The 13,388-nt window shown below is 35.1% G+C and overlaps 1 protein-coding gene across 4 annotated transcripts in view; it reads left to right on the top strand.

Moving 5' to 3' along the window:
* Positions 1–13,388, top strand: part of inaE (inactivation no afterpotential E) — a 54,160-nt gene that overhangs the window by 37,186 nt on the left and 3,586 nt on the right. For all 4 annotated transcript variants that reach the window (XM_090105079.1, XM_090105082.1, XM_090105080.1 and 1 more), the window contains exons 2-9: positions 226–321; positions 2,439–2,663; positions 2,970–3,082; positions 3,261–3,482; positions 3,850–4,165; positions 4,518–4,641; positions 5,413–5,536; positions 12,936–13,061. In XM_090105079.1, the coding sequence (XP_089961205.1) occupies positions 227–321; positions 2,439–2,663; positions 2,970–3,082; positions 3,261–3,482; positions 3,850–4,165; positions 4,518–4,641; positions 5,413–5,536; positions 12,936–13,061 (1,345 nt within the window). In that variant the 5' untranslated portion in view covers position 226. The remainder of the gene's footprint in view (positions 1–225; positions 322–2,438; positions 2,664–2,969; positions 3,083–3,260; positions 3,483–3,849; positions 4,166–4,517; positions 4,642–5,412; positions 5,537–12,935; positions 13,062–13,388) is intronic.

Here is a 13,388-nt window from a genome sequence, read left to right as displayed (position 1 = left end):
TTTCATAAAGTCGAAACAATTAATTATTGTTGAGTCATCTTGAACGTTCTGTGCCTGTGTTCGGAATTCGCAAGTAAGCAATATTATTTCGCAAATGCGATATCGTCTTTCGCGTAATAAGCTAATTGCCAAGTGACGTAATAGATATAGTACATCTATGTCTGGCATTTAATAGTTTCAATAAGGAGCTCTATAGCAAGGACTTAAGGTATAATTTTGTTTCAGGATGCCGGCGCTCCGGCTGCTGGGGCGAAAATGGCTAGCTGCCTCAGATGATCTTGTTTTTCCAAGTATCTTTGAACTTCTCTTTCGATTCGTTTGGTAAGAAATTGATTGTTTTCGCAACTTTTAGAAATGACAAATTTCTTTTATTGCACATGCTTATATTAGCTTCACCTGTATGTTTGTATGCTTGATGTTTAACCGATACTTGTAAGTATACGTAGTATATTATTATTAGTCTGTGCCGATACCTAATAGAATCAATTATGAAACACTTTAAACGGACATATTTAATTCAAACTTTGTACACTTATCAAGGTGACTTATCACGGTGACAATACAATAATTTCATGAGATTATCTAATATTATAAGTAGCTTGTTTTTTACCGATATTTAATTAAAGAGTTGTTTTAGATAATTTTAACAAGGGGGTTACCCTGAAGATTATAATCAATATGAATGGGTTTATTTTTTTATAATTATCTATCAATTATGCCAATAATAATTAATTCAGAATTAGCAATAAGTCTCTACAGTCTACTCTATTATCACGTTGCATAGGTGCGAAGTACCTTGAGCATTGAGCAATCAAGGCGAGCGTGCAAATATATGAAGATTAGACGATCTGGGATTATTGCATACTACAATTAGTCATAGAACATACCATTAGCTACTATTAAGTATTCTGTGACCATACCGTTCCGTTTCACATTTTACCGGCAGTTCATTTTCATATTTTATGCCTACCTACGATTTTTCAATAGATTCAAGATCACTTAAAAGTAAGATTTTTCTCTTATATCTTAAACATTACTAAGCGGAATAATATAAATCTATTTTTGTACGAAAATTCAGGAAAAGTAAATGTTTTATTCATAGCGTGTAGCGTATCAAGCTTATACTCTGAGTCTGAATCACGATATAAAATTCTCCTCTCCATGCTCAATGTATTTAAACGTCTTTGCGAAACCGAATTTTTTTATTAAATTGTTTAGTGTTTAACTTCTTAGAGCTTTATTAGATTTATGTACTTTGTTTAATTTGTAGAAAACCTCCTCAAATTTGATCTATAGGTACTTATATCGACGCCGTTTATTCCGCACGGATTGACCCCGAATTTTATTTCACGTAAATTCCAAGAAACCCTTTCAATAATCGTTGAGAGGCACTTTCATCACAAAAGGGGACATCCTTTTCTGGAATTCGCATTAACTGCTTCAGTTCACTTGTTGCTAGGCCAGATGTATGAATGAACTTTCTCGTTCGATATTTGAGACATTTCGGTTCGCGCACACGCGTTGACCTTTCTGCTTCGTCTTGATTGCTACATAATGGATTTTAAATTGTCAAGACTTGGTTTTATTAGTTGATGCGCACTGCCGACGTTTATGTACGAAATGCCGGGCATTAACTGTGGTCATCATCATATGCGGCATTATTCAATTGTATTACGGTCACGAGTTTTAAAACCACAAATGCTATATACTGCTTTACGGATTTTCTAAAGTTCTTTCTATCAAATATAACAGATAGTAGATACGGGCTTAATGTTGACGGGTAGAAATTCTTAAATCTTACAGGAATTCTTCAAAATAAGGAAGAACTTTTAGACTAAAACATGATTATTCTTTTTTGTGAGGATGAATTGTAATAATATATATCTAGTAACCTGTTACATACTATATATAACCTACGATAACAAATAATAATTAATCATAGCTGTCTGTTGAAGAATTACGATAATTATATATAAACACTTCTTCCGTTATTTTTACGACGTATAAATGCTTAACATGTGCTCAGTGCTTAACTATTTAATAATATCTAATATAGCTAAATATATTTAAATAATGTACATAAATTATATAATAATATACTTATGAAAAGCTGAATATGATTACCCTAAAATTATACCATATCAAGATCCTATTTAATTTTAGATACTCGTAGTAATTATAAAATTAAATTTAAAGACAAAGACCATAAGTTAACAAAAATATACTTAGCGCTTTTATTAAGGAAAATATAAACTAGAAACTATATAATTTAAATTTCATTAGGTTAATATTTGCCCAAAAACATACAAGCACAGAACATTTTAAATTTAAATAAGGTATTACCGCCAAATGCTTCTATACTTTGCAATAAAAAATACAGATTATTATCCTTACTACATCCATATTCTATAGCTATTTTCATATTCTCCATTCAACAGGTTAGTCCTAATAGCGCTGGTAGTGGAAGTCCTCTACCCCGTAACATGGCAGTGCCAGACGGAGGGCTGGCACGGAGGGTCGTTCGTGCGGTTGTACCTCTGCGGGACCCTGGCCCTCCAGGCCTGTCTGATGCTGCTGCTGTCGGGCCTCGCGCAACAGTCCGCGAGAGGCACCATCACAGACACGGATGCGAGGAAACTCGTATCGCCTTTATTATTAGTTAAGTAAGTGATATACATATAGCTTCAAGAATTATTGTACGATGCGAACTGGCTTCTTCGTAAATTGGAATCGAAATCTTTAAAGTCTTGTAATGGGATGTTTCAGTAACACTTTTAAAATTAAAGATCGGATTGCAGAAGTACAAAGTAATGTTAAGTCTACTGTAAGTAATGCTATTATAGGTACCTTTAAAGTTCAACAGTAAATGCGTTTTTGTAATCGTGATTTTATGAGTTCGAATGAAAAAAGCCATTAATATTATTTAAACATTTGAAGGTCGAATCTACAATTCGTTATTTGTTTTTCAGAGTATTTTTAGTGATACCAGAAGTAGCTCTGAACGTGATGGGAACCATGTGGATGTTTTGTGATGTGATTGAATGTGATGTAAAGGACAAGTTCTCAAGTATAGTCATACAGAGTAAGTTTATTTTTGTCTATAGATAAAACAACAAGCTTATTCCGAAAATAAATTGCTTTATATAGAAATGTTTTAGATCTTAGATTATCTTCCCACAGTTTTCTATCGATATAGATTTATTTTTGTGTCTCTTCGAAAGCAATTTAAGAGGATCTAAAAATGTTTGTTATTCTTTTAGGTATAGTATTATTTAATTGGGTACAATTGGGCCTAACAGTATTTGGATTGTTCATGGTATTCGATCCGCTGGGGTCTGTGAACTACGACGACATGCAAGATACGCCAAACCAAGCCAGACATCACAGAAAGGTCACTGGTCTGTGGTCTCGGAGATTTCGGTGGGCGTTTTGTTGGCTCAAGAGGGACGAACATGGGAAAGAAGCTTTTCAACAAGTTGCTGGTATATACCGCTTTAATTACCCTTATATAATATAGAGTTTGTTTATACATGTTGGAGATTATTTGAGAATCGATCACGTTTTTATCATTTAAAGTTATGCGTAATTTGTTTTGAAAGGTACTTTTTGTCGAAGGTAACGAGATTAATTGATAACATTAAATATAAATTGATCTATCAGCATATAATATGCTTAAAAATAACCGCTATCTTGATCCATGAATAAACGCTAATCATGCAAAAACTCTAGAAACCCGAGTTGAACGAAACATGAGTAAAAAGCGCACAAGACCACTTGTATAAAGTAGTTAGTAATTTGCGTTCACTTTCTTGATTATGTGAAGAAATGTACATTGAACTTTCGTTTCAGCGCTACTGAGCGCTTTGTTCAGGTCAACGGACCTGGTTCCTTCAGACGTGGTGGCTGGCTGCGTGTTGCTGAGGGTCCGACAGAAACGCGAGACCAGAGAAATGCGACGGATACAAATGCTCAACGATGAAGAGCCGATTTACACCACTGATGTGAACAAGGTGTTCTCGGAGACACCGCCGTGGATGAATCTGGATGACGCATTGCATTATTTGAGGCTATCTATAGCAGCGTACGGATGGCCGTACGTCATCTATCGGCATTGTTTCACCGGATTCTGTAAACTGGCGAGGCATTTGACGTGCTGTTGTTGTCGGTAAGAACAAAAGTGTGTTGCGTGTTAAACTAACTTTTGTTACTTTTGATTTAAGTCTCGTTTGCAATTGTATTCTCAGCCTTTTTCTTTTGTCTTCCGTTTATAACTGGTTCCTAATGAATATTTTTTCTTGTTTTATATCACGTATCATGCGAAAACTTGGATAATGTGACTTCAAGTGACCCCTAAATAGAACATAACCGTGGGTAAACTAACTTAATATTCCTAGAAACGTGTCATACAATTTAATACACGCAAAAAAATTAAAAACGTGACTTAAAAATACCGTACGAACTTTGTATATTGAAGGTAAAGCGACTCACGTGAGGGCTATAAATAAAACGGTTTACAGGCCAAAGAACTCGATAGTCACGGATGACAACTGCTGTCTGTGCCATTTCGCCGGAGTCAAGTACATGTCCAAACTATCCGCGGATGACATCATCTTCGCGTCCTTCAATAATCGCGTGTTTGAAGTAAGTGATAAGGGGAAGTCCTTGCAGATATATTATACCGATTAATATAAGTAGCATTAACGCTCTAAGCCTCGGAATGCATAAAAAACTCTCCTAATGATGAAGCTTTAAAATATAGCAATTAACTTCATGTCATGGTACACACCGAGGTCATTATGATGAATCAAACTAAAAAATAACTAACAAGGAAATACAAGTTTGAGGACTTTTTGCTAACTAATATATTTAAGCTCAAAATTTCCTCATATTCGGTATGCCATATGCGGTTAGTACTTAAAAAATAGACAAAAATTTTAACTTAGTTTAAGTATAAATAAGATAAAGTCAGTCTTCCGGAGTGTGAGAAATTAATTCAAAGAAAACTCCATGATTGGCACTTTTTTACTATTTACAGCTATAGCTATATGATAATATAGATTATAGAGTAGGTATGAAAAGAAAAATACTTTCAGACGGCCATTTTTTCTGGTATCTAAACTAATTCCTTTCAAATGACATTGGATTTACAAAAAAATTGTAGGCACCGTTCGTTTTTTAAATTTACAAAAGAACCATTACACTAAATTTATTCAAAGGTGAACCTAACTTATCAATTTTACAATGATGCATCATTAACAAAATAAGGTTTCAACGCCCAAATACCATACGACCATACCATAATTAATGCTTTAACTAAACATAACATTATGATATAAGTATATTCATTATCATAACCATAAGGTCCCGTTACCTTTTACATGCCCTTAAGCAAACATGCATTTAACTTTGCAGCTACCATTCTGTGTGATCGCGGACCACGACCGGGAAAGCATAGTAGTGGCGATACGAGGTTCCATATCTTTGAGCGATATCTTCACCGATTTCACCGCTGGCTCTGAACGATTTGAAGCTGATGGTAATACTGTTTGACTGTTTATCTATGTATAAATCTTTATATATGAAATTCTCATGTAACAATGTTAGTTAGCACATCCTCCGAAACGGCTAGACCGATTCTCATTATTTTTGAGTCTATTGGATTTGAGAATCGCCTAACGTCTATTTAGTGATAAGAGTTATTCATAACAACATTTGCCGGGACAGCTATTCGTTATAAATTTTAACAACATATAGTTTTTAGTTACATTGTACTGGTAATAATGCGATTTATTTCATAAATATGTGAAAAATAGATTCGCATAAAACATTTTTTTCAATGTTAATAGGAAAAGATTAATATTGCCAACATATTTTATTCTCGTACCTTGCAATAAAATTGCATGTTATTAAAGCGATAAGGGTAATCTATGTCATTATATAACAATTTTATAACAGTTATAAAATATTAGAAAATAAGCGTAACTCAGGTTAGGAATAAACAACAGTAAATGTATAATGTAAAAAGTAATATTATATTTAAAACTATAATATAATCTATTATGATCGTTCTTCTCCCCAAATACCTACATTAATTATTCAACTCTGTTTAATATTTGTTTATTTAAATTATCAATGATTTATAATTATGATGTTTTTTTTTCTTTTTATCAGTCAATTTGTCTTCTATCTTACAATGTTATTAAGTGATAAGAACGCGCGAACGTCTGGAAATTTAATTTGCATATTATTTAACAATTAAAATGTCGTTTATTTAACGTTTTGTTATTATCAGATAACTAATACCATATTTACGTAATCAGTATTATAAACAGTGTCTAATTTATTTCTTTGCCATATTATTAACAATTAATAATGATTAATAAAATCTATAAGTGTATTTTCTTAATTCCTCCCCATTACATAAAACGTCACTTTTTAGGGTTCCGTAGCCAAAATGGCAAAAACGGAACCCTTATAGTTTCGTCATGTCCGTCTGTCCGTCTGTCCGTCTGTCCGTCTGTCACAGCCGATTTACTCGGAAACTATAAGTACTACAGTGATGAAATTTGATGGGAATATGTGTTGTATGAACCGCTACAAAAATATGACACTAAATAGTAAAAAAAAGAATTGGGGGTGGGGCCCCCCATACATGTAACTGAGGGATGAAATTTTTTTTTTCGATGTACATACCCGTGTGGGGTATCAATGGAAAGGTCTTTTAAAATGATATAAAGTTTTCTAAAAAACATTTTTCTTAAAGTGAACGGTTTTTGAGATATCAGCTCTCAAAGTCGTAAAAAGTATGTCCCCCCCCCTCTATTTTTATAACTACGGGGTATAAAATTCTAAAAAAAATAGAGGTGATGCATGCTAATTAACTCTTTCAACGATTTTTGGTTTGATCAAAGTATCTCTTATAGTTTTTGAGATAGGTTGATTTAACTGTAATTTATTATATTTGCTGCTACGGAACCCTTTGTGCGCGAGCCCGACTCGCACTTGGCCGGTTTTATTAAATAAGCCTGTTAGGGGGAGTTTTGGGGTAAAAGATAAGATATGAGATTGGGATAAAGAGATATATTTATTTTAACTGTAATGGGATGAGATGGTGAAGCTCCGCCAAGAGATAAGCTCCATCCGCTAAGATCCATCTGCTGCATGTCAAATATTAACAATTTCACCTTTGAAACGGATGCGTTTATAATGAAAAAGCTTGTGAGGAATTTACCAAATCATACAATTCCAAAACCGGATTGGCCCATGCTTGATCAAATAAAATTAGCTGACTCAGAATTTTATAAAAGTAGGCCTATTGATATATTATTAGGTGCTGATGTTTATTCGGAAATTCTTATGGATGGTATTTGCCGCTCTAATGCTATGTTTCCCGTCGCTCAACAAACTCAACTAGGATGGATCTTAAGCGGCAACTGTAAGTCAGCATATCAATGTAATCTTGTTTTAAACAGCGATATCCAGCAGTTTTGGGAAATGGAGGATGTCCCTGAACCTTTAAACGTATCTCAGGAAGATCAAAATTGTATAGATTTTTATCAAAACACAACAGAAAGACGTGATGATGGTAGTTACGTGGTGAAAATACCTTTAAAAGAAAATTTCGAAGAAAAATTGGGTGAGTCAAAATCTAAATGTATCGCTCAATATATGCAATTAGAAAACAAATTAATAAAACAAAGTCATTTGGCACGCGAGTATAAGCTATTCATATCGGAATACAAAGAACTCGGACATATGATACCCTGTATGTCGGACGCCGACTTAAGGCCCAGTTGCTACCTACCGCACCATTGTGTCTTACGCGCAGAGTCATCAACTACAAAGTTGCGAGTTGTTTTTAATGCTTCCTCGAAAACCTTAAGTGGTTTTAGCCTTAATGATCTCATGTATAGAGGGCCTAATCTGCAACAAGACCTTCAAATCTTAATCTTAAGATGGCGCCTATTTAAGTACGGGTTTACGGCGGATATTGAGAAAATGTTTCGTAATATATGGCTGCACGACGAACATCAAAAACTACAGAAAATTATTTGGCGTGATCATAAATCCCAACCTTTACAGGAGTTTCAACTAGCAACTGTGACATATGGAACAAAAGCTGCACCTTTTTTGGCGATGATGACCCTGAAAAAACTCGCTAATGATGAGCGGTCAAATTATCCTAATAGTATCGCACCCCATGTGTTAGAAAATTCGTTTTACATGGATGACCTTTTGCACGGTTCGCACACTGTGGAAGAAGCGAAACGATTAAAATTAGATCTTATAAACCTTCTTAAAGCTGGCGGTTTTAATCTTAGAAAATGGCGTTCAAATTTGCTTGATTTATCGGATGATATGGACGATATTGGAAAGGCGGAATTTGATTTTAAACATATAGAGTCTGCAAAAACGTTAGGTTTACGCTGGGATCCTAATGAAGATCAATTTATCTTTTACCCCATCTTACATTGGTCCTTCGAGCAAACGGTGAATTGCGGGACCGGGACAAAAAGTGTGCATAAATTTTGTGCTGTGTTTGTGTGCGTGGTTCGGGTTTCCGTGATCACATCGCGACCTCGGTGCTTTGGGAAGGCACCACACATATCTTCACATCTCTACCCTGGTGTCTTGGGGGGACACCACACCTCAACCTCGGTGCTTTAGGAAGGCACCACACATCTACATATCTCAACCCTGGTGCCCTGGAAAGGCATCACATCTCTACACATCGACGGAATAATTCACATCTCGGCGCGGCGTAAGCGTAACTTGAAGCTAACCAAGTAAGGTTTCTTATTTTATCTCTTATTTTGAAACATGTCGATGGAGGATATTTTAGCTACCCAAGAGCAATTAATAGATGCATTGGATAAGCTACATATAAACTTTAAAAAGGATGGAGCGGAGCGAAAGACTTCCGATTATATACGACGAAGACTAGAAACGCTAGAACAATATTTTGTAGACTTCCACAACAACCATATGATACTTCTATCTTTTAACGATCACTCTCATGAGTATTTTGCATTCAATAGATATGATCAAATTAAGAAAAAATACAATAACATAAAGACAGCCTTGCAAAATTATAAATCTTTAGAAAACCCTGAATTACAACCTCCAACCTTTCAAACCCCGTCAACCTCTCATGAATATCAAGAAAAAACTCCCAACAATATCTCTAATATGAATAAAACGGAAGAGCTTATGAAAAAACAAACAACTAATTTTAAGGCTTTTTTGCGAACTGTTTCAAACATAAATCTTGATCTTATATCGGAAAAGTGGGAATTTGAGGATATCCTAAAGTCCTTGCAAATCCGCTGGTCGGCAATTGATACCTTGCATTGGGAATTAGAAAATGAATTGAGCGGAACGAACGCAGAATATGAAGAACAAACTTCATAGGTGCTAACAATATATTACAACGAGAATATACACAGATCTTAGAAATCCTATCAAGTAACGAGTGTACCTCTATTATATCAGAAATGAATATAGATTGGCATTTCAACGCCCCATCGTGGCCTTCAGCGGGTGGATTATGGGAAGCTGCGGTGAAAAGCCTCAAACATCATCTTAAACGAGTCATTGGCGAACAAAGACTCACCTTTGAAGAATATTCGACCCTGTTATCTCAACTTGAAGCTTGTTTGAATTCAAGACCGCTTTGCCCGTTGACAGAAGACCCCGATAACCTAGACTATTTAACACCGGCCCATTTCCTAGCAAGCGGCCCTAATCTAACTATTTTTGATACAGAAAATGATCTTAGAACTCGATGGCACTTAACTCAAAAAATCTATCAGGACGTTTGGGTTAAATGGAAGAATGAATATCTCACGCAACTATCTATAAGATCCAAATGGAGACAACCTCAAACAGATCTGAAGTTGAACGATATAGTCATCATAAAGGATGAAAACTTGCCACCCGGCAAATGGGCTTTAGGGCGAGTCATACAACTACATCCCGGAAGTGACGGCCTTGTGAGGGTTGTCACTCTTAAAACCAAAAACGGATACATGAAACGACCTATTGTTAAGCTATCACTATTACCTACAAATACAAATACAATTAATGAATCTACCGACTATGATAAGGAAGAAATTAAAATCTCGAAAACAAAGAATCCCCGTGGCATTTCCTTCTCCGCTATGGTGTTATCGTTAACATTATTTTTCCTCTCAATAATAAGTTCGTGTCACGGACAGTTTACGTATACGCCATTAAATAACAACAGTATTTATTTTGACAAATTAACGAACATGCGACTGGTTAGAGACGATTGGAAGCTAATAGTTTATTATGATAAATACCCTTATCAAGAAGGAACGGCCGCACTCGTAAAAGACATACAATATCTCAAAACAATATGTCCCATGATAAGAGAACAACTAACACAATGCGACGCTATACTATTACAGCTTGAGCACGAGTTCGGCGAATTGGAATATTATAATAACATTTTATTTATGAGTGATTCATTTGATATGGGAGCTAAGCGCCCGCGTCGTGGTTTAATAGACGGCGTAGGCTACGTTGCTAACAGTTTATTTGGATTATTAGATCAGAGATTTGCAGAAAAATATGAAAACGATATCGACCTTTTAAGAGAAAATGAAAATCACTTATTTAAATTATGGAAAAATCAAACTTCAATCGTGGAAGCTGAATTAAATCTAATGAAAAGAATGGAACAAACAATGATTACACAACATAAAATAATTAACCAGAGACTTAATTACCTTGAAAAGTCAAACCAAATCTTTAAAGAAAAACTACAAAATGCATCTCTTATCTCCGATTTTATATCCTCGGCGCTTATAACTAACAACTTATTATACAAACTTAGAAGAATGCAAGACTTCATTTTAGATACTGTGACGGATATTTACGGTGGCAAATTAGACTTTCATTTGTTATCTCCAAAACAGCTGAGATCAGAGTTAAATTTGATATCTACACAACTACCCAACGATTTGGCGTTGCCTGTTGATAATTTACATTTTCAAGATGTCTATAGTTTACTAAAAGTCAGAGCCAAGAACACCAAAAAATACTTAATTATTGAAATAAAAATACCTTTGGTGGAAAGAAATATGTATGAAATATTTAATCTCATTTCTATCCCACGTATTTCAAACGGCAGCATGGTGAACGTGATACCGACCTCTAATTTAGCGGCTATCAACATACAAAAGGACTCTTATATAACGATCTCGGAAAGCGATTTTCAAGCATGTTTGAGCCAGAATCCTACTACTATGTTTTGTCACATCAGAAATCCTATTCGACATTTAATAGATGATCATGATTTATGTAAGAGAATTCCTAATACGAGAATTTGTCAAACAACATCATTACCTTGTACGAATCGTTGGCAAGAATTATCGACCTCTAATGTATATTATTATTTTTGTTGTAATGAATGCAACATAAAATTTATCTGTGCTGATAAAATAACCTCTACAAAGGTAACAAAAGCGGGTTTGTTAAGCGTTATGGAGGGTTGTACTATTAAAACTAAAGATTTTCAAGTCTTTTCTCATAAAAAGCTGTCGAGCAACATTAATACCACTTCCGAGTTTGTGGCAATAGAAATTGCTCCAATAAATCATCTTATAAATATATCGATCTCCAAATTAACAGATCAGGATCTCAATACAAACATTTCGGAAGACATTCAGCAATTTGACGAAATAAAAAGAAAAATTGACCTCCTAAAAGTGAGTGAACCATTGGGCACGAAGTTGTCGTATCACGACATTCATCATTACTTCATAATATATGTGTTAATTGGAATTCTGGTTGTTGTGGCAATAATAACGTATTGGAGACAGCTGCGTCGTCGACGAGCTTCAGCAGAGCCGGCGGTGGAGGCGGCGACCAGTGTCGCGGTCCCCGCCCGGCCACCTCCAACCCCGGTGACAAGTGATTGTGTGATAAGTGTTAGTGAGTGTGATGTGCGCGTAAATAAACATGACCAAGCCTCGTCGCCAATCTTTCGAGTGTTTTCCCTTCCCAACTTAAGTGAATCTCTGTAACGCTATTATTAAAAACAATTGTAACATAATATTGTAACCCTATCGTAAAGAACAAATGTATCTTAATCTTATAATTATTGTATCTTCATCTTGTAATCATAACTAACACAATCATTTAGTAAATAGACACAAAATTGTAATATCACCTTGTTAGTTTTAAGTTCATCTTTCATCAAGTTACTAACCTTCACCTTTTTCTCCCCCGGGAACATGTACGATTACCTAATCGTACAGACAATAGGTACATGTTCCCGGAATGCAATGCGTCGATGGTGCATATTTTATTATATTGTATTAATTATTATTTTAAGTTTTAACATACAGTTCAGTTCGCATTCGGACTCCGTACCGGGCGGAGCTTTGTTGTTATCAAAGTTGATGAAAAGTATAGTCGAATGCGTACCTAACTTTACCGTACGTGTTTATGGATGGGTTGATTCTACGGCCGTACTTGGTTGGATAAATGGAGAACCAGATAAGTGGAAACCTTTTGTTGCAAACCGCGTAAAAATGATTTGTGAAACAATCCCAAAAAATCAATGGCAATATGTTAATACTACAGAAAATCCGGCTCGAAGGACCAATGTTAGGGGGAGTTTTGGGGTAAAAGATAAGATATGAGATTGGGATAAAGAGATATATTTATTTTAACTGTAATGGGATGAGATGGTGAAGCTCCGCCCGGTACGGAGTCCGAATGCGAACTGAACTGTATGTTAAAACTTAAAATAATAATTAATACAATATAATAAAATATGCACCATCGACGCATTGCATTCCGGGAACATGTACCTATTGTCTGTACGATTAGGTAATCGTACAAAGCCCTTGTTTATGAATTTTAAGTTCAAGCTGGTATTAATTTTCTGTCGTTTTATTTCCTAGGATTACCAGAAGGGACGGCAGCTCATAAGGGTATGTCTATGGGTGCTGCAAAGATGCTGCGTCGATTAACACCGGTACTAGAAAGGGCTTTCCAACAGTTCCCTCAATATGACCTAATACTAACAGGTATTATATTCTATTACAAAAACGATAATCTATTCATAGTACGTAATAATATAAAAGTTTATTTTTAGCATGGTTTATTTTTAGCGATGAATGAAAAATATATAATTAGCTTTGTCCAATTTATAATACAACTGAATATAATTAATGAAGACTGTTTTTATGATATATTAATATTAAATAGCTTGCATCATAGAAATCTAAATAACAAGACACTAGAAGTCGTAAGCGCGCGTGACCTTGTCGCCACTCAGGTGACTTTCACAACACCAGCGTGTTCGTCACTGTTCAGTTGCTCTGGAGACGTATGTGTATAAACATGGTGTGTTT

This window comes from Colias eurytheme, chromosome 9 (genome assembly GCF_061535395.1).
Source record: "Colias eurytheme isolate Ceu_HAF_F1 chromosome 9, ilColEury1 Martin Lab GWU primary, whole genome shotgun sequence".
NCBI classification, from domain to species: Eukaryota; Metazoa; Arthropoda; class Insecta; order Lepidoptera; family Pieridae; genus Colias; species Colias eurytheme.
The sequence above is the reverse complement of the archived record's forward strand: the minus strand, read 5'-3'. Positions and strand labels throughout refer to the sequence as shown.